General features: G+C 50.4%; 2 protein-coding genes and 2 pseudogenes across 2 annotated transcripts; all 4 read right to left on the reverse strand.

Annotated features, from left to right (window-relative positions):
• LOC102168905 (BOLA class I histocompatibility antigen, alpha chain BL3-7) lies at positions 5,457-8,989 on the reverse strand. The gene is given in 10 exon segments (XM_018038881.1): positions 5,457-5,891; positions 6,055-6,135; positions 6,277-6,309; positions 6,748-6,843; positions 6,953-7,114; positions 7,117-7,227; positions 7,842-8,117; positions 8,320-8,433; positions 8,436-8,588; positions 8,880-8,989. Coding segments are annotated over 9 exon segments (1,056 nt in total). The 5' UTR covers positions 8,953-8,989; the 3' UTR covers positions 5,457-5,891; positions 6,055-6,097.
• On the reverse strand, positions 9,564-10,347 carry LOC108633465 (annotated as a pseudogene).
• On the reverse strand, positions 11,512-20,355 carry LOC102170045 (BOLA class I histocompatibility antigen, alpha chain BL3-7-like). The gene is made up of 6 exons (XM_018038880.1): positions 20,251-20,355; positions 19,686-19,955; positions 13,140-13,415; positions 12,274-12,549; positions 12,060-12,164; positions 11,512-11,626 (listed from the first exon to the last, which is right to left on the reverse strand). The coding sequence occupies exons 1-6, from the start codon at positions 20,321-20,323 to the stop codon at positions 11,544-11,546; spliced, it is 1,083 nt and encodes a 360-aa protein (XP_017894369.1). The 5' UTR covers positions 20,324-20,355; the 3' UTR covers positions 11,512-11,543.
• LOC108633464 lies at positions 14,782-15,575 on the reverse strand (annotated as a pseudogene).

Genomic DNA, 20,399 nt, shown 5'->3' on the forward strand with positions numbered 1-20,399 from the left:
CAGACTGTGCTCAGGGGGCCTCAGTCCTTGGAGTTAAAGGTCTTTTTCTAGCGACCAGGAGCTCTGGGAAACACACAGAGCCCTGAACCACACTTCCTAAAAACTAAATGCCCCTCTTCTGGGCCGCAGACCCTGGTCCCCCTTTCATGATAAGACTCACCTCCTAGTCAAGGCCATGCTGTACCTGCCGCACGTGCAGTCTATTTGGTTTTGTTTTTTAAACCTTGGAGAAATCTATCCTAACTTGTTTGATGTTTTTTGTTCTGACAAGATATACAACTGTGGTGAAAAAGAATTAATTCCCTGGTGGTGGAAGAGCTGGGACTCAGCACTCTCACTGCTAATGGCCCGGGCTTCAGTCTCTGGTCTGGGAACTAAGATTTTGGTGTGCCTAAAAAACACCAAAAAATAAACAAAAACCCAAAACCAAAATAAAAAACAACAAAATAAACCAACAGCAACCAAAAAAACTCAACTGTGCTGAAAACTGCATCTCTGGAGCAGCTTCTCAGAGTTATCTGAGTAGCTGGTTTATAGGCTAGTCAGTTTGGTGCAAATAAAATTCCATTCTATTATTATTACGGACTGTTTATTGATTATTTCCATAGACAGAAATTAAAGTCTGGTGGCTTTGTGGCCAAAGGACTCTTCCTGTGATTTCTGTGGTCTCCACTCCCCTCTTCCCTCTTCACATCCCACCTCCCCACTAATATGAACTCAAATTTTCTGCTGTGTTGGTGTTCCACAACAGTTTTCACACCTCTTCCCCTGGCATCTCCTGTGCCCTGTCGGGATTTGCCCTCCCCCCCTTGCTGCCCCCTCCTCTCTACAGTTCTCTGATCCCTTCCTAGGGAGTCCCCACCACCATATCCCCTTTCCCACCACAAGTCCCTCTCTTCCCCTCATGGGTCTTTTCCTGCGAGGATCAGTCACCTGCAAGGCTCCTACCTCCCTTCACCTTTCACTAGCCTTTTCCACCCCCTAGGGTGACTTTTGCTCAGGGGCACTTCCCTCCACCCTCACTGCCCTATTTTCATCACCAGGGGGAGCTCTCCTGCCAATGATCCCTGGGCCTTGAGCACAGTGCCCAGTTCCTGGGGGAGGACCTGTCCCCCACTTGACACCCACCCTCCTACCTCCACCCCCCGTGCATGCACCTGCTCTTGGCCCTTGTCCAAGGGGGGCCTTTCCCCCAACACGGCCCCTCCCCACTCCTGCATCCTGAGCCTCACCCTCTGGATTCCTCCACTCTCCAGGTCGCAGGTGCTGGACTCCACGTGCCCTGGTCCCTCTGCAGCTCCTGCCATGGCACCTTACCCTCCTCCCACCCTTGTGCGAGTGCCTTGGGTCTTCACCAAATTCTCATCAATCACAAGCCCCCTCTGTGGTTCCCTGAATCACCACCACACTCTCACCCTCTCTCACCCGGGGCACCTCTCTTCTGTCTTCACGCTAACCCAAGGGAGGGGGTCAGCCCTGAGCCATGTCCACGCCCTGTCCCCCAGTCCCAGGCCCTCTCCACTATCTCCTCTGCAGCCTCTTGCCCCTCCTCCACAGTGGGAATACTGCCCTTGGTCCACTGCCCACCTCCTTGGCCTTCATCACCCTCTCTTTGGTTCCTGGATACCAGCAAGCTCTCACTACCTCAACAAAATCTTTGTTTTATGCCATTAGGTCAATTGATCTTTCCCTAGAGGGGTTCATCTCCCAGCGCCATGCCCCCTGTACTGGCTGCCTGACCCGAACCCTCTGAGGAGGTGTGACCTCACTCCCTCCAGCCCCTCCCACCATGTAGGTGCTTCCCAATGTGCACCTTGGCTTTCAGTTCCATCTTCTCTTGCCACTCCGACATTTTAATTCTCCATGACCCCCATGCGCATGGCACTGACTCCTCTCCCAGGGGACACTGGCAGGTGCAGCCACCTCCCCACCCAGGGCCTCACCATGCCTCTTTGCACTCTGCACCCAGACCCACTCCTTCACCTCCCCCAGTTACTGGCCCACCTTCATCTCTCTTGGGGCCACAGCCCAGCCCCTCAGGCTCCTCTGCCTCCTGCCTCAGCCCCCCTGGAGCCCGCCTTGCCCATGATGAGCCTGCACCAGGGGCAGTAACCCTCGCTCTCCATCTCACCTGCCCCGCCTCTGACCAGGGGTCCCTCTGGTCCTGGGTCTGACACTGCCCTTCACTTCCTCTGACTCCACCTCCCCTCACCCTGCTCTTCCTGCCTCTCCCCTTGTCCTCTTGCCTGGACCCTTAGGGAGCCGGTGCCTCCCTGCCCTGGCACTTGTCCTACACGTGTGTCCATCTCCACCCTCTCCCTCCACTCCTCGAGTACCCTCTCCCTCCTTCTCTTTCCCATTTTCCCGTGTGGAACTCCTCATTCTGGTCCCTTGTACCCATGCATGTTCTGCATCCTCAGCACCTGGAGCAGGTCAGGACGCAGAACTTGTCTGTTAAACATCTGATGTGCACTTGTCTCCAGAAAGCAGCTTCATCTGCGGTTCCTCCTTCCCCAGGATCCCACAGTCTTTGTTACAACATCACGGTGCTGTCCCAGGATGGATCTGTGCAGCCCAGCTTTTTTGCTGGGGGACACCTGGATGGTCAGGCCTTCCTGCACTATGATCACACGAAGGGGGGGGCAGAGCCCTGGGGAGTCTGAGCTGAAGATCTGGAAGCTAAGATGTGGGACAAAGAATCCAAGTGAAACTGGGCAACTCAGATTGGGACTCAAATCCACATTCTTTTAACTGACATCACATCTGGTCTCAGGACTTACTGATTCTCAGGTTCTTGATGTCTCTTCTCAGGATGAATTCAGTGAGAGACAAAGTGATAGGTAAAAAGTGGGTTTTTTAGAGAGAAACACACTCTGTAGACATTGTGTAAGCCATCTCAGAAGGCGAGAGTCGCAAGAGGGCACAGAGTTGTCAGTTTTTATAAGAGTGGGTTATTTCATAGGCTAATGAGTGGGAGGAGTATTCCAGCTATTTTGGGAAAGTGGTGGGATTTCAAAGAATTGGACCGTGGTCAAACATTTGCCTTAATGATCTGCCTTGAAAGTCATAGCACGTGTGAGTGTGTCATTTAGCTTGTTGATGTGGAGTGCATACTGAGGCTCAGGGTCTAGCAGAAGTGGACTCATCTGCATCTTGGACCTATTTGGATAAATAATGTCATTTGCAGTGACAAGGACAGACCTAGACATTATCACACTAAGTGAAGTAACTCAGAGAAAGACAATGATTCCACCTGAGATATCACTCATATGTGGAATCTAGTTTTTTAAAAACATACAACTGAACTTATTTACAAAACAGACAGACTTTTTTTTTTTTAAATACATTGACATTGAAGTCGCTCAGTGGTGTCCGACTGTTTGTGACCCCATGGACTGTAGCCTACCAGGCTCCTCCGTCCATGGAATTTTCCAGGCAAGAGTACTGGAGTGGGTTGCCATTTCCTTCTACAGGAGCTCTTCCCGACCCAGGGATCAAACCCAGGACTCCTGCAGTGTAGGCAGAGGCTTTACCATCTGAGCCACCAGGAAGTCCATGACACAGACTAACGGATATCAAAAACAAATCTATGCTTCCCAAGGGAACATGTGGGGAGGATTAAATCAGAAGCCTGGGATGAACACACATACATTGCTACCGAAAAGACAGACAACCAACAAGGATTTACTGTATAGCCCTGGAAAACCTACTCAATATTCTGTGATTCCTTATATGAGAAAAGAATCTAAAAAAGAATGAGTATATGTATATGAATAACTGAATCACTTTGCTGTACACCCAAAACTTCTATAACATTATAAGTCAACTATACTCCGACAAAGTTAAAATATCAAAAAGTAAATGTCATACCACATTCTTCTTCTGCTGAAAACAATCTTATAACTCCCATCTCACTCAGAGGAAAAGTCAAAACACGTCCAATACCCTCCAGGCCTACAAGGTCTGGCTGTACCTCTGACCTCATCTCAGTTAATCTGCTCCAGCCATACTGGCCTCCTCACTTTAACAGAAAAACACGGACATCCTCCTGCCCTGCTGCATTTGCCTGGAGGTTCCCCCTGCCTGGAAAGAACCTCCTCCAGTCATCAGGGGTAACTCAGCATGTCCTTTAAATCTTTCCCCAAAGGCCACTTTCCCAGTGAGACCCACAGTGACCACCCTAGTACAACAGCCACCTTCCTTGTCCTCACACTCACACTGCGCATCACCTTCCCCACTGCATCTTTCTATTGTTCTCATCCTTCCATAACAGAACACTTTCCTTATTTAGCCTACTGATAAGATATAGTCTGTCTCCTACCACTTGAATACATGCTCCATAAGGCCAGCAATTTTTCCCTTTAACTGCAGTGATGTTTCCCAGATGTAAAACACTGTGTCATGTGTCTGGCATATAGCTGGTGTGAATGAATGCTCAGTGTAATGCGCTGTGTATGTGCTCAGTCACTCATTCACATCCAACTCTTTGCGACCCAGGGACTGAAGCCCCCCAAGCTCCTCAGTAATGGAATCTTCTAGGCGAGAATACTGGAGTGGGCTGCCATTCCCTTCTCCAGGGGATCTTCCCAGCCCAAGAATCAAATCTGCATCTCCTAAGTCTTCTGCATTGGCAAATGGATTGTTTATCACGGAGCCACCTGGAAAGCAGGATCAGTGTTAAGCACCTCCCTATATCTTTATTAATGTGACTTCAGGCCAAATGTTGTATTGTGGTAGCTACAGCATAACATCTACTCACATTGACATCAGTGCCACTTGTGTGTTTCTCACAAGAGCTGTTCTTTCCTTCTTGGCAACCAACCCTCCTTCACACTACATCACAGGATATTTTTCTTTTCAGAAAACCATTCTTGTTGACTTATGGGTCCTATTTTCTAACCAAATATAAACCTAAATTAGACTCTGCTTTAAGGGCTTATCAGGTGGCAATAAAACATGGTATTTCATTTACACTGCATGACAAATAGCTACTATCCACAGTCATAAATGAGTTCCTAGAAACCAGTAACACTGATATTGGAAAAGGCAGTGGCACCCCACTCCAGTACTCTTGCCTGGAAAATCCCATGGACAGAGGAGCCTGGTGGGCTGCAGTCCATAGGGTCGCTAAGAGTCAGACACGACTGAGCAACTTCACTTTCACTTTTCATTTTCATGCATTGGAGAAGAAAATGGCAACCCACTCCAGTGTTCTTGCCTGGAGAATCCCAGTGATGGCGGGAGCCTGGTGGTCTGCCGTCTATGGGGTCGCACAGAGTCGGACACAACTGAAGCTACTTAGCAGCAGCAGCAGCAGCAGCAACAGTGATATTTCGAGGGAAATGAAAAAAAAAAAACTGAAAAATGAAATAAAAGACTTGATTAGTAAGGATAAAGCATATATGAAAATGACTAAACTGACCATAAAGGAAAAACAATTTCTTTTATTTTACTAAATTTAATTTAATATCACGAAAGACATTTAGACATAATAAAACTGTACAAACATTTGTAAAGTTTTACAAAACAGACCCACATAGACAAACACTAGGGGACAAGATTGATGAGGACCTATAGGGGGAAATATGTAGTTTGGATCCTGATTTTCAATAAGATATGAAAAAGGAAAAGAAGTTAAGCCAAAGACGGAGACAGCCCAGTCCAGCTTCTGTTGGATCAGGAAGGATCATCAGAGAAAACAGTCCAGGGTGCGGAGGGGTCGTGGTGGACGGAGGGGGGCCAGGCTCACCACTTCTTTACATTATGCTAACAGCAGCACAAACACATTCAGATGAGTTCTGCAGAAAAAGAAGTCAGATCTTCAAGTCATAATGCAGGGGTGGGATATGGAATCTTGCCTCACTCAGTCCCCACAAGGGAGGTGTTTCACACTGTGAAAGAAAAGAATCATGAACCAGTGTAGGTCAGTCATGTAAGGGCTCACATTCTCCACAGCCCCCCACATGCTGACATGTCCCACTCAAAGACCGCCGCCACCCAGTGTGTCCCCCCTGCACCAACTCCTCTCCCAGTCAAGACCCTCCAGGGTCTCACCTTTAGCATCCATGAAAGCTCTGGTCACACATCAGAGCTCTGGTCATACATCAAAGCTCTGGTCTGATGAAAGTTCACTGCCTGGGGGAGAACAAGACCAGAATGTGGTCAGAATCCACAGGAGAGAAACTAGAGAAGGAAATTTGAGGAGGGCGAGCCCCCCATGGCCTCTTGTCTGCACTCTCAGAAGGGTCTCAGGACTCACCCCCCCTCTGTACTTACTTGCAGCCTGAGTGTAGCTCTCTCCTTTTTCACCTGCAAGAAGAAAACATCACGTAAGAATCCATGGAGGAGACTGAATCATGATATCCTAGAGAAACCCCCTAGTTCTGGACCCCAGAGAACTTTCTGGAACTGTAACCAAAAATCCAGGACAGAATCAGGAATATAAAAAAGGAGATGTGAGGGGACTGGATCATCTCCAACCCTTCTAGAGGTCTGAACTCAGTGGGGACCTTCACCTCTGACCTTCAAGTGCTGAGAAACAGGCCCCAACTGGAATTATGAAGGTGAAAAATCAATCTTTCATTTCCACATGTACTTTACAAAAGGGTCAATGTTAGCATCAGCTCCAGACCAGCAAGCTCATATGTGTGGATGGTATTTCCAAGGAACAAGGCAGGCAAACTTCTACCTGGACTTGAAACCTCTCAGTGAGACAAGAAAACTCAGATCCCTCCCTCCCTTCCCCACCTGAGCACTTCTTCCTCCAGATCCCAGCTCCAGCCACCATGAGGAGAACCAGGCCAACAATGATCCCCACGGTGAGGAAGAAGGTCTGAGGAGGTTCTGTGGAGGAAAAGGAAGAGGCCCTGATCTCAGGTTTGAGTCCTGACCTTTGAGTCCTGAAGGGCTCCTGCTTTATCTGAGAAAAGCTCCATCCCATCGCCCTCTTTACCCCATCTCAGGGTGAGGGGCTCCTGAAGCCCCTCATGCTGCACAGGGCACGTGCATCTCTGCTCCTCTCCAGAAGGCACCATTAGGGCCACCCACTTATGGAAGGTTCCATCTCCTGAAGGCCTGGTCTCCACAAGCTCCATGTCCTGGATCTGGTCTTCGTATCACGCTGCCATGTCAGTGAGATCTCCTCAGGGTAGAAGCCCAGGGCCCAGCACCCCAGGGTGACCTCACGCTCAGAGATGGGGTGATGGGCCACATGGGTCTTTGGAGGCTCTGAAGAGGAACAATCAGAAAATTCACAGTTTATGTTACTCCCATGGGCCACGGAGGAAGCATCACGTGACCATTCTGAGAAATGATGAGAAAATGAGTTTGAAAAGAAAAAGCACAAACACCAGACACCAGCCTAGGCTCTGGTGCCTGGGAAAATCTCCTAGTCCTTGTGAAGTTCTGGAGTCAGGGTGAGAGCCAAGGTAGGATGCTCCACCTTAAGGGGGAGAATACAGAGCAATGGTCCTGACTTTGTTGGAAACTGAATGACTCAGGAAAGCTGGAGTCTGGCCTCTTAAGATGCTCTTGGTCTGAGAACAGGCCTTGGAAAGTCCCCAGTCACAAGATGGCGGGCAGGGTGAAAGGGCACCGCTGAATAGTTATTTCAGGGGTGGTTTCCTGCTTCTTCCCCAAAGGCACTGGATTCCTTAATTGTCCAGAGAAATGAAGCTACTGGCGACTCACCGTCTTGTACAGAATATGAAAACCTGGGAGCATTTCTCCCTCTCCAGATAAGAATTTAGGGCGCTGTTCCCACAGGGACCCCACTTTCTTCTCCTCGTGGGATGCTGGCTCCAGCCGCAAGGGAGATCAGGGAGGCGCCGCGCCCCTCGTACCTGCGCGCAGCAGCTTGTCCTTTCCCTTCTCCAGGTACCTGCGGAGCCCCTCCACGCACTCGCCGTTCAGGTAGTTGCACACAGGCTCCGCAGCACCGCGCTGCTCAAACTTGCCTTTGGTGATCTGAGCCGCCGTGTCCGCCGCGGTCCAGGAGCGCAGGTCCTCGTTCAGGGCGATGTAATCTCTGCCCTCGTAGCCGTACTGACTGTACCCGCGGAGGAGACGCCCGTCCGGCTCCACGTCGCAGCCGTACATCTCCTGGAGGGTGTGAGTCTCTGACCCGCCCGGATCATCCGCAGGGATTAAACCCAAATGAAATGAAACTGGGTCAAGCTCCGCCGGCTCCTCCCGGGGCGGGGCGGGGGGGGGGGGGCGGGTCCCGTAGTGTCGGGGTGACCCTCGGACCCGCAGACTCGGGCGACCCGGCCGGTCCCTGGGGATGCGTGTCGTGACCCGACCCGGGCCCGCGTCGCTCACCGGCCTCGCTCCGGTTGTAGTAGCCGCGCAGGGTGTTCAGATTCTTTCAGAAAGTCGGTGCGGCGTCCTCGGTTCTACGCGTGCTCAGATCCCAATACTCGGGCCCCTCCTGCCCACCCACCGCCCCCGCGGCTCCATCCTCGGATCCGGGGCGTCGCTGTCGAGCCGCACGAACTCTGTGTCGTCCACGTAGCCGACGGCGATGAAGCGGGGCTCCCCGCGGCCGGGCCGGGACACGGCGGTGTAGAAATATCTCAGGGAGTGGGAGCCTGGGGGCGGGGAGGGGTGAGGTGGCCCGACCTCCTCGCGGTTCGGGTCCGGGATCCGAGGTGACGGAACTGGGAGGAGGGAGGGGCGAGGGGCTCGTGAGGCGGAGAAGCTCGGAGAAGGACCAGGACTTGGGGGGCAGAGAAGAGGGCGGGAAGCAAGGGAGGGACAGGACGGGACGGGCAGAGGGGGCAGGTCGGGGCGAGGGCGGCGGGCTCGCTCCTTCCCTGGGGGTCCTGCCCTGTCCTGCCCACCTCCCCGCAGAGGCCGTTCCCTCCCGAGCCCGCACTCACCCGCCCAGGTCTCGGTCAGGACCAGCGCCCCCTGCAGCAGCAGCAGGAGGGTTCTCGGCCCCATGACCCGCATCTCCGGGGTCTGGGGAGAAGCGAGTCCAGCGGTAGATGAACACTTGGTAACCTGGAACCGCGGAGATGAATACCGGCAGTTAGAAATCGGACACCCAATGGGAGTGACACCTGGGGCCGCGCCACAAATGTCGTCCAGTTAGGAGGCGCTGACACTGGTAGTGAGAGAGAATGTGAAACTCCAGGAGAGGGGAAGCTCCAAGATGGAGCGTCCCGGCCCCAGATACCGCCCTTGACTCTGAGACCCTGAGACCCTTGCCCTCCGGGGAACCTGGGACGTTGTCCTGATCCCTCCTCTCCTGCACCGAGAGCTTTTTGTCACACTCCCTGAGTCCTGGCCCAGGGGCTTACAGTCAGCGATTTTCAAAACATTTTTGGTCAGAATATTTATACACTCCAACAAATTAGTGAGGACCCCAAGGGTAATTTTGTTTATAGTTACTTCTATCGATATTTTCCATAGTACAAATAATAGAGTTACAATTTGCTTATTCATTTATTTAGAATAATATTAATAACACACAGTTAATATGGAATATAATTATTTTCCCAAATAAGCACTACAGTGGGAACAGTGGAGCTTTTTACATTTTTATATTTTTGCAAGTCTCTTCTTGTAACTCTCATTAGAAGATCACTGGATGTTTGTTTGCTTCTATGTTAAATCTATTATTCTGGTTGAAATCTATGAAAATAAAAAGCCCACACATATGTAATAGTATTTTAAATAACTTTTCAGATAATTATCTAAGTTCGTCTTTGATCCAAAACGAAAACTACAAAAGTGGTAGTTTCTCAAAGGTTATTTTCTTTTTTTCTTTTCTTTTTTTTTTCTGAAGTTTTGAAAGATTTTATTTTATATACAAAGAGCTAGTATTATTTCCGCCTGAGGTTGATGTGCTGGATGCGCCATTTAAGGAAGTTCCGCTAGTCCAACTTAATGAAGCCCCTGTCCTTCGCATACTGGCTAAACACTGGCAGCACATTTCCGGATAAGGCACATATTTCCATATCAGGCAGTGCCGGTTTGAGCAGACCGGGCAAGAACCAGAACCCTGGCCGAATCTTCTCGGATGGCTCCAGTAGAGCTGCCAGTGACCCATGTTGCTTTCTCGGCTGCAACGAGGTAAAAGTCTCAAAGGTTATTTTCAAAGTGGACCTGAAATGATATTATTGAATATTTCCATTACACTAAAATCCATAAGCTTATTTTGCACACTGACTGTCTTTTATACTAATATAAGATTTTTTAAAACTAATACAGTGCTTCGCTAAGTTTTGTACATCCTCCAACATCATTCATTTTTTGAAGTAAACACTGTATTCCATGAAAGAGAGGCTAGTTCAGCTCACCCGAGTTATTTTCCTTGGGACATAATACTTTGGAATGTAGCAAAACTACTTGATGTGTACTTCCTATGCCATCTTAGAAGATTTTTTTAGAAAAATAATTTGTATTTTGAAATATGACCATAAGCCTTTTCATTTTCCAAAAAAAAAAAAAAAGCAGCTCATTTTTGCAATAAGAAACACAATATAGCAATATCTGTGCAAGGCCTATGTTAGGATTAGAACACCATCTTTTGAACTTCATCTAACCATGAAAATTTTCAGTGGCAGATATTCGCACCAGGTTTTCTTAAGTTACTCTCACACAAGTGGATAATAGCAGATTGTAGAAGTAACATGCCATTCTGTGCCCTATTCTAACATGATATACTTACTTCTGTTCCTCTTGCAGTGTATCAGATCTTTTACAGCATCATCAGAGTAAAGCTAATGTTCACCAAGCACACTCATTTCAAAGAAAAAAACATAATCTCTTTTATGTCACATGTTTACCATTCACTGGTCCAGGAAAGCAACACCATCAAGTTAAGTCATGCAGAGCTTTACTTGTCCATGTAATTCTTGCCTTGTCAATTAAGTCTCATCCTTAAACTTTAGCTCCATCAGTTCAGTTCAATTCAGTCGCTCAGTCAGAATCTGCAATGATTTTAGAGCTCCCCAAAATAAAGTCTGACACTGTTTCTACTGTTTCCCCATCTATTTCCCATGAAGTGATGGAATACCGGGTGGCAATAAAACATGGTATTAAAACAGTACAGGGTGAGGTGGGGTCGTGGTGGACAGAGGGGGCTCACCACTTCTGTACATTATGCTAATAGAGGGACAGGCACATTATGACTTTTGCAGAAAGAGAAGTCAGATCTTCAAGTCATAATGAGGTGGTGGGATATGGAATCTTGCATTACTCAGTCCCCACAAGGGAGCTGTTTCACACTGTGAAAGAAAAGAATCATGAACCAGTGTAGGTCAGTCATGTAAGGGCTCACATTTTCCACAGCCCCCCACATGCTCACATGTCCCACTCAAAGACCGCCACCACCCAGTTTGTCCCCCCTGCACCAACTCCTCTCCCAGTCAAGACCCTCCAGGGTCTCTCCTTTAGCATCCATGAGAGCTCTGGTCACACATCAGAGCCCTGGGCACTGTCACTGCTTGGGGGAGAACAAGACCAGGATGTGGTCAGAATCCACAGGAGAGAAACTAGAGAAGGAACTTTGAGGAGGGCGAGCCCACCATGGCCTCTTATTGCACCTTCAGAAGGGTCTCAGGACTCACACCCCCTCTGTACTTACTTGCAGCCTGAGTGCAGTTACCTCCATTTTCACCTGCAAGAAGAAAATATCACGTAAGAATCCATGGAGAAGACTGAAACATGATATTCTAGAGAAACACTCTAGTTCTGGACCCCAGAGAACTTTCTGGAACTGCAACCAAAAATCCAGGACAGAATCAGGAATATAAAGAAAAGAGATGTGGGGGGTCTGGACCATCTCCAACCCTTCTAGAGGTCTGAACTGTGGGGACCTTCGCCTCTGATCTTCAAGTGCTGAGAAACAGGCTCCAGCTGGAATTATGAAGGTGAAAAATCTTTCATTTCTACATGTACTTTACAAAAGGGTCAATGTTAGCATCAGCTCCAAACCAGCAAGCCCATATGTATGGATGGTAATTCCCAGGAACAAGGCAGGCAAACTTCTACCTGGACTTGAAACCCCTCAGTGAGACATGAAAACTCAGATCCTTCCCTCCCTTCCCTACCTGAGCGCTTCTTCCTCCAGATCCCAGCTCCAGCCACCACAGCCACCATGAGGAGAACCAGGCCAACAATGATCCCCATGATGAGGAAGCAGGTCTGAGGAGGTTCTGTGGAGGAAAAGGAAGAGGCCCTGACCTCAGGCTTGAGTCCTGACCTTTGAGTCCTGAAGGGCTCCTGCTTTATCTGAGAAAAGCTCCATCCCATCCCCCTCCTTACCCCATCTCAGGGTGAGGGGCTCCAGAAGCCCCTCGTGCTGCACAGGGCATGTGTATCTCTGCTCCTCTCCAGAAGGCACCACCAGGGCCGCCCACTTCTGGAAGGTTCCATCTCCTGAAGGCCTGGTCTCCACAAGCTCCATGTCCTGGGTCTGGTCGTCTCCATCACGCTGCCATGTCAGTGAGATCTCCTCAGGGTAGAAACACAAGGCCCAGCACCTCAGGGTGACCTCATGCTCAGAGAAGAGGTGACAGGTCACATGTGTCTTTGGAGGCTCTGAGGAAGAAGAATCAGAAAATTCACAGTTTATTTTAATCCCATGGGCCGTGGAGGAAGCATCACATGACTATTCTAAGAAATGATGAGAAAATGAGTTTGGAAAGAAAAAGCACAAACACCAGACACCAGCCTGGGCTGTGGTGTCTGGGAAAATTTCCTAGTCCTTGTAAAGTTCTGGAGTCAGGGTGAGTCCCAAGGTAGGATGCTCCACCTTAAGGGGGAGAATACAGAGCAATGGTCCTGACTTTGGAAACTGAATGACTCAGAAAAGCTGGAGTCTGGCCTCTTATGATGCTCTAGTCTGAGAACAGGCCTTGAGAAAGTCACGAGTCACAAGATAGCGGGCAGGGTGAAAGGGCACCGCTGACCAGTTATTTCAGGGATGGTTTCCTGCTTCTTCCCCAAAGGCATTGTTATTCCTTAATTCTCCAGAGAAATGAAACTACTGGAGAGTCACCGTCTTATACAGGCTATGAAAACCTGGGCGCATTCCTCCCTCTCCTGACAAGAACCTGGCGCGCTGTTCTCCTCGTGGGAAGCCAGCTCCAGCCCGAGGGGAGATCAGGGCGCCCCCGGGCCCCTCGTACCTGCGCGCTGCAGCGTGTCCTTCCCGATCTCCAGGTATCTGCGGAGCGACTCCACGCACCGGCCCTCCAGGTAGTTCCTGCGAGCCTCTGCCTCACCTTCCTTCTCCCACGTGCTCTTGGTGATCTGAGCCGCCGTGTCCGCCGCGGTCCAGGAGCGCAGGTCCTCGTTCAGGGTGATGTACTCTCTGCCGTCGTAGGCGAACTGATCATACCCGCGGAGGAGGCGCCGGTCCGGCCCCACGTCGCAGCCATACATTTCCTGGAGGGTGTGAGACCCTGACCCGCCCAGACCATCAGCGGTGATTAAACCCAAACTGAAACGAAACCGGGTCAAGTACCCCCGTCTCCTTCCGGGTCGGGGATCGGGCGGGTCCCGCAGTGTTGGGGTGACAGTCGAACCGGCAGACACGGGCGACCCCTCCGGTCCCTGGGGATGGGGACCGTGACCCGGACCCGGGCCCGCGTCGCTCACCGGCCTCGCTCTGGCTGTAGTAGCCGCGCAGGCTGTTCAGGTTCACTCGGAAAGTCTGTGCGGCGTCCTTAGTTCTCCGCGTCTCCTGATCCCAATACTCGGGCCCCTCCTGCTCCACCCACCGCGCCCGCGGCTCCATCCTCGGATCCGGGGCGTCGCTGTCGAACCGCACGAACTGCGTGTCGTCCACGTAGCCGACAGCGATGAAGCGGGGCTCCCTGCGGCCGGGCCGGGACACGGCGGTGTAGACATACCTCAGGGAGTGGGAGCCTGGGGGCGGGGAGGGGTGAGGCGGCCCGACCTCCTCGCGGTTCGGGTCCCGGGTCCGAGGTGACGGAAAAGGGAGGAGGGAGGGGCGAGGCGCTCGTGAGACCGAGAAGAAGGAGAAGCACCAGGACTTGGAGGGCAGAGAAGAGGGGGCGGGAAGCAAGGGAGGGACAGGACGGGACGGGCGGAGGGGGCAAGTCGGGACGAGGGCGGCGGGCTCGCTCCTTCCCTGGGGGTCCTGCCCTGTCCTGCCCACCTCCCCGCAGAGGCCGTTCCCTCCCGAGCCCGCACTCACCCGCCCAGGTCTCGGTCAGGACCAGCGCCCCCGGCAGCAGCAGGAAGAGGGTTCTCGGCCCCATGACCCCCATCTCCGGGGTCTGGGGAGAAGCGAGTCCAGCGGGTAGAGAACACTTGGTAACCTGGAACCGCGAAGATGAATACTGGCAGAAATCGGACACCCAATGGGAGGGAGACCTGGGGTCGCGCCACAAATGTCGTCCAGATAGGAGGGGCCGACACAGGTTGTGAGAGAGAATGTGAAACTCGAAGAGAGGGGAAGCTCCGAGATGGAGCGTCCCGGCCCCAGATACCGCCCTTGACTCTGAGACCCTGAGACCCTTGCCCTCCGCGGAACCTGGGACGTTGTCCCTGATCCCTCCTCTCCTGCACGGAGAGCTTTTTGTCACACTCGCTGAGTCTGGCCCAGGGGCTTGTAGTCAGCGATTTTCAAAACATTTTTGGTCAGAATATTTATACACTCCAACAAATTAGTGAGGACCCCAAGGGTAATTTTGTTTATAGTTACTTCTATCGATATTTTCCATAGTAGAAATAATAGTTACAATTTGCTTATTCATTTATTTAGAATAATATTAATAACACAGTTAATATGGAATATAACTATTTCCCCAAATAAGCACTACAGTGGGAACAGTGGAGCTTTTTACATTTTTATATTTTTGCAAGTCTCTCCTTGCCACTCTCATTAGAAGATCACTGGATATTTCTGTTTGCTTCTATGTTAAATCCATTATTCTGGCTGAAATCTATGAAAATAAAAAGCCCACACATACGTAATAGTATTTAAATGACTTTTCAGATAATTATCTAAGTTCATCTTTGATCCAAAATGAAAACTACAAAAGTGGTAGTTTCTCAAAGGTTATTTTCTTTTTTTTTTTTTTTCTGAAGTTTGAAAGCTTTTATTTTATATACAAAGAGCTTATTATTTCTGCCTGAGGTTGATGTGCTGGATGAGCCATTTAAAGAAGTTCCGTTAGTCCAACTTAATGAAGCCCATGTCCTTCGCATACTGGCTAAACACTGGCAGCACATTTCCGGATAAGGCACATATTTCCGTATCAGACAGTGCCAGTTTGAGCGGACCCGGCAAGAGCCAGAACCCTGGCCGAATTTTCTCGGGTGGCTCCAGTAGAGCTGCTGGTGACTCATGTTGCTTTCTCGGCTGCAACGAGGTAAAAGTCTCAAAGGTTATTTTCAAAGTGGACCTGAAATTGTATTATTGAATGTTTCCTATTCTATTACACTAAAATCCATAAGCTTATTTTGCACATTGACTCTCTTTTATACTAATATAAGATTTTTAAAACTAATACAATGTTTCACTAAGTTTTATAGATCTTCCAGTGTCATTCATTTTTTGAAGTAAACATTGTATTCCATGAAAGAGAGGCTAGTTCAGCTCACCCGAGTTATTTTCCTTGGGACATAATACTTTGGAATGCAGCAGAAGTGCTTGATGTGTACTTCCTATGTCATCTTAGAAGATTTTTTTTTTTTGGAAAAATAATTTGCATTTTGAAATATGACCGTAAGCCTTTTGATTTTCCTAAGAAAAAGCAGCTCATTTTTACAATAATACAACATAGCAATATCTGTGCAAGGCCTATCTTAAGAGTAGAACACCATCTTTTGAACTTCATCTAAGCATGAGAATTTTGAGGGGCCGATATTCACACCAGGTTTTCTTAAGTTACTCTAACACAAGTGGATAATAGCAGATTGTATAAGTAACATGCCATTCTGTGCCCTATTCTAACATGATATACTTACTTCTGTTCCTCTTGCAGTGTATCAGATCTTTTACAGCATCATCAGAGTAAAGCTAATGTTCACCAAGCACACTCATTTCAAAGAAAAAAACATAATCTCTTTTATGCCACAAGTTTACCATTCACTGGTCCAGGAAAGCAACACCATCAAGTTAAGTCATGTAGAGCTTTACTTGTCCATGTAATTCTTGCCTTGTCAATTAAGTCTCATCCTTAAACTTCAGCTGCATCAGTTCAGTTCACTTCAGTCGCTTAGTCATGTCCGCCTTTTGCGACCCCATGAACCTCCTATATGCTAGTTATATTCATTATAAGGGCAGGAATATGGAGATTTAGCAGCAAATATTGGCTCAACAAATGTAAACCCTTCACCAATGTTCCCCTTAAGATCTATTTTGTCTTAAGATAGTGATAAAGTTACATTTTTACGTAGCATAGTGATTTATAGTGATTTATAACAAAGTACAGTGATCTATAACAAAAGAGAAAATTCATTAACTCAAAAAGTCTAGTATTGCTAACATCAAAAAACTACTATATTTCCTTTTCTATATTCCAAATACATTGATTAATATATTCCCAGATGTCTAAGGATTTGGAGGCCTGGCGGCAATCATTGATGAGTCAATGAGAAAAGCCCTATGCTAATACTCCAAACTCTCTGTGCTGTTTATGGTTGAGAGGTTGTCACACAAGCTAGTCTGTCAGCAGAGAGGTTTGACCTGAGACACCCTTGTCACACCCAGGGAAGGGAATTAGCAGTAATTATTGGCACAACAAATGAAAAAACCCTTCACCAAAATAATTCCTCATCAACCCACTAATACTATACTAATGATCTTCTAACTTCTCAAAAGAGTCTGTATTTAGAAACATCCCATGCCTCTCACAGTTTGGAGGCCTGGAACAATCACATGTGGCCAGACGAACCGGATCAGGCAGACCAGAGAACCTTCAGAGTTCAGAAGTTGAAACACTCTTATCACGCCCAGGAATTTTTATTAATTGGAGCTGCAAGTTAACTCCTCCTCCGAGAGAAATGGTTATGGGGGAGAGCCCCCTGTAAAGTACTCTGGTTTTGGGGGTAGATGCCCGGGAACAGGGGGTTTCCTGAGGCTTGAGCACGCCTTTGTGTATGCAAAGCTTCCTTCCGCATGACCTTTGCCATGGGCGGAGTTCCTCACGCTGGCCCCCGGCAGATGACTTCCGCAGAAAGAGAAATCAGATCTTCAAGTCATAATGCAGGGGTGAGATATGGAATCTTCCTTTACTCAGTCCCCACAAGGGAGCTGTTTCACACTGAAAGAAAAGAATCATGAACCAGTGTAGGTCAGTCATGTAAGGGCTCACATTCTCCACAGCCCCCCACATGCTCACATGTCCCACTCAAAGACCCCCACCACCCAGTGTGTCCCCCCTGCACCAACTCCTCTCCCAGTCAGGACCCTCCAGGGTCTCACCTTTGGGATCCATGAGAGCTCTGGTCACACATCAGAGCCCTGGGCACTGTCACTGCCTGGGAGAGAACAAGACCAGGATGTGGTCAGAACCCACAGGAGAGAAACTAGAGAAGGAATTTTGAGGAGGGCGAGCTCCCCATGGCCTCTTGTCTGCACCCTCAGAAGGGTCTCAGGAATCATACCCCCTCTGTACTTACTTGCAGCCTGAGTGTACCTCCGTCCGTTTTCATCTGCAAGAAGAAAACATTACATGAGAATCCATGGAGAAGAGTGAATCATGATATCCTAGAGAAACACTCTAGTTCTGGACCCCAGAGAACTTTCTGGAACTGCAACCAAAAATCCAGGACAGAATCAGGAATATAAAGAAAGGAGATGTGGGGGGTCTGGATCATCTCCAACCCTTCTAGAGGTCTGAACTCAGTGGGGACCTTCGCCTCTGATCTTCAAGTGCTGAGAAACAGGCCCCAACTGGAAATATGAAGGTGAAAAATCTATCTTTCATTTTCACATGTACTTTACAAAAGGATCAATGTTAGCATCAGCTCCAGACCAGCAAGCCCATATGTATGGATGGTAATTCCCAGGAAAAAGGCAGGCAAACTTCTACCTAGACTTGAAACCCCTCAGTGAGACATGAAAACTCAGATCCTTCCCTCCCTTCCCTACCTGAGCGCTTCTTCCTCCAGATCCCAGCTCCAGCCACCACAGCCACCATGAGGAGAACCAGGCCAACAATGATCCCCATGATGAGGAAGCAGGTCTGAGGAGGTTCTGTGGAGGAAAAGGAAGAGGCCCTGACCTCAGGCTTGAGTCCTGACCTTTGAGTCCTGAAGGGCTCCTGCTTTATCTGAGAAAAGCTCCATCCCATCCCCCTCCTTACTCCATCTCAGGGTGAGGGGCTCCAGAAGCCCCTCATGCTGCACAGGGCACGTGTATCTCTGCTCCTCTCCAGAAGGCACCACCAGGGCCGCCCACTTCTGGAAGACTCCATCCCCTGAAGGCCTGGTCTCCACAAGCTCCATGTCCTGGCACTGGTCCTCCCCGTCATGCTGCCAGGTCAGTGAGATCTCCTCAGGGTAGAAGCCCAAGGCCCAGCACCTCAGGGTGACCTCACGCTCAAGAGATGGGGTGACAGGTCACATGTGCCTTTGGAGGCTCTGAGGAAGAAGAATCAGAAAATTCACAGTTTATGTTACTCCCATGGGCTGTGGAGGAAGCATCACGTGATCATTCTAAGCAATGATGAGAAAATGAGTTTGAAAAGAAAAACCACAAACACCAGACACCAGTCTGGACTCTGGTGCCACGGAAAATCTAGTCCTTGTAAAGTAGTGGAGTCAGGGTGAGAGCCAAGGTAGGATGCTCCACCTTAAGGGGGAGAATACAGAGCAATGGTCCTGACTTTGTTGGAAACTGAATGACTCAGAAAAGCTGGAGTCTGGCCTCTTATGATGCTCTAGTCTAAGAACAGGCCTTGAGAAAGTAACGAGTCACAAAATGGCGGGCAGGGTGAAAGTCAAGAGTCACAAGATGGTGGGCAGGGTGAAAGGGCACCGCTGACCAGTTATTTCAGGGATGGTTTCCTGCTTCTTCCTCAAAGGCACTGGATTCCTTAATTCTCCAGAGAAATGAAACTACTGGAGAGTCACCGTCTTGTACAGGCTATGAAAACCTGGGCGCATTCCTCCCTCTCCTGACAAGAACCTGGCGCGCTGTTCCCACAGGGACCCCACTTTCTTCTCGTGGGAAGCCAGCTCCAGCCCGAGGAGAGATCAGGGCGACCCCACGCCCCTAGTACCTGCGCGCAGCAGCGTGTCCTTCCCCTTCTCAAGGTATCTGGGCAGCCACTCCACGCATCGGCCCTCCAGGTAGTTCCTGCGAGCCTCTGCCTCACCTTCCTTCTCCCACTTGCGCTTGGAGATCTGAGCCTCCGTGTCCGCCGCGGTCCAGGAGCGCAGGTGTTCGTTCAGGGTGATGTACTCTCTGCCAAGGTAGACGAACTGATCATACCCGCGGAGGAGACGCCCGTCTGGCTCCACGTCGCAGCCATACATTTCCTGGAGGGTGTGAGACCCTGACCCGCCCCCACCATCCGCAGGGATTAAATGCAAACTGAAATAAAACCGGGTCAAGTCCCCGCGAGCTCCTCCCGGGTCGGGGGGAGCGGAGGGTCCCTCAGTGTTGGGGTGATCCTCGGACCCGCAGACTCGGGCGACCCCGCCGGTCCCTGGAGATGGGGGCCGTGACTCGGCCCCGGGCCCGCGTCGCTCACCGGCCTCGCTCTGGTTGTAGTAGCCGCGCAGGCTGTTCAGGTTCGCTCGGAAAGTCTGTGCGGCTTCCTTAGTTCTCCGCGTCTCCTGATCCCAATACTCCGGGCCCTCCTGCTCCACCCACCTCGCCCGCGGCTCCATCCTCGGATCCGGGGCGTCGCTGTCGAGCCGCACGAACTCTGTGTCGTCCACGTAGCCGACGGCGATGAAGCGGGTCTCCCCGCGGCCGGGCCGGGACACGGCGGTGTAGAAATACCTCAGCGAGTGGGAGCCTGGGGGCGGGGAGAGGTGAGACGCGGCCCGACCTCCTCGCGGCGCGGGTCCCGGGTCCGAGGTGATGGAACTGGGAGGAGGGAGGGGCGAGGCGCTAGTGAGACGGAGAAGGTCGGAGAAAGACCAGGACTTGGGGGGCAGAGAAGAGGGGGCGGGAAGCAAGGGAGGGACAGGACGGGACGGGCGGAGGGGGCAGGTCGGGGCGAGGGCGGCGGGCTCGCTCCTTCCCTGGGAGCCCTGCCCTGTCCGGCCCACCTCCCCGCAGAGGCCGTTCCCTCCCGAGCCCGCACTCACCCGCCCAGGTCTCGGTCAGGACCAGCGCCCCCGGCAGCAGCAGGAGGAGGGTTCTCGGCCCCATGACCCGCATCTCTGGGGTCTGGGGAGAAGCGAGTCCAGCAGGTGGATGAACACTTGGTAACCTGGAACCGCGAAGATGAATACCG

This window comes from Capra hircus, chromosome 23, assembly GCF_001704415.2.
Source record: "Capra hircus breed San Clemente chromosome 23, ASM170441v1, whole genome shotgun sequence".
Classification (NCBI taxonomy): Eukaryota; Metazoa; Chordata; class Mammalia; order Artiodactyla; family Bovidae; genus Capra; species Capra hircus.

What these genes read in the sequence shown, in the direction of transcription:
- LOC102170045 (XM_018038880.1), bottom strand. Translation starts at nt 20,323, where the DNA reads ATGCGGGTCATGGGGCCGAGAACCCTCCTCCTGCTGCTGCCGGGGGCG. An exon ending in CTACAACCAGAGCGAGGCCG is followed by an intron (nt 13,416 to 19,685) that starts GTGAGCGACGCG and finishes TGGGCGGGTCAG; the next exon opens with GGTCTCACACCCTCCAGGAA. An exon ending in GGACACGCTGCAGCGCGCAG is followed by an intron (nt 12,550 to 13,139) that starts GTACGAGGGGCC and finishes CTTCTTCCTCAG; the next exon opens with AGCCTCCAAAGACACATGTG.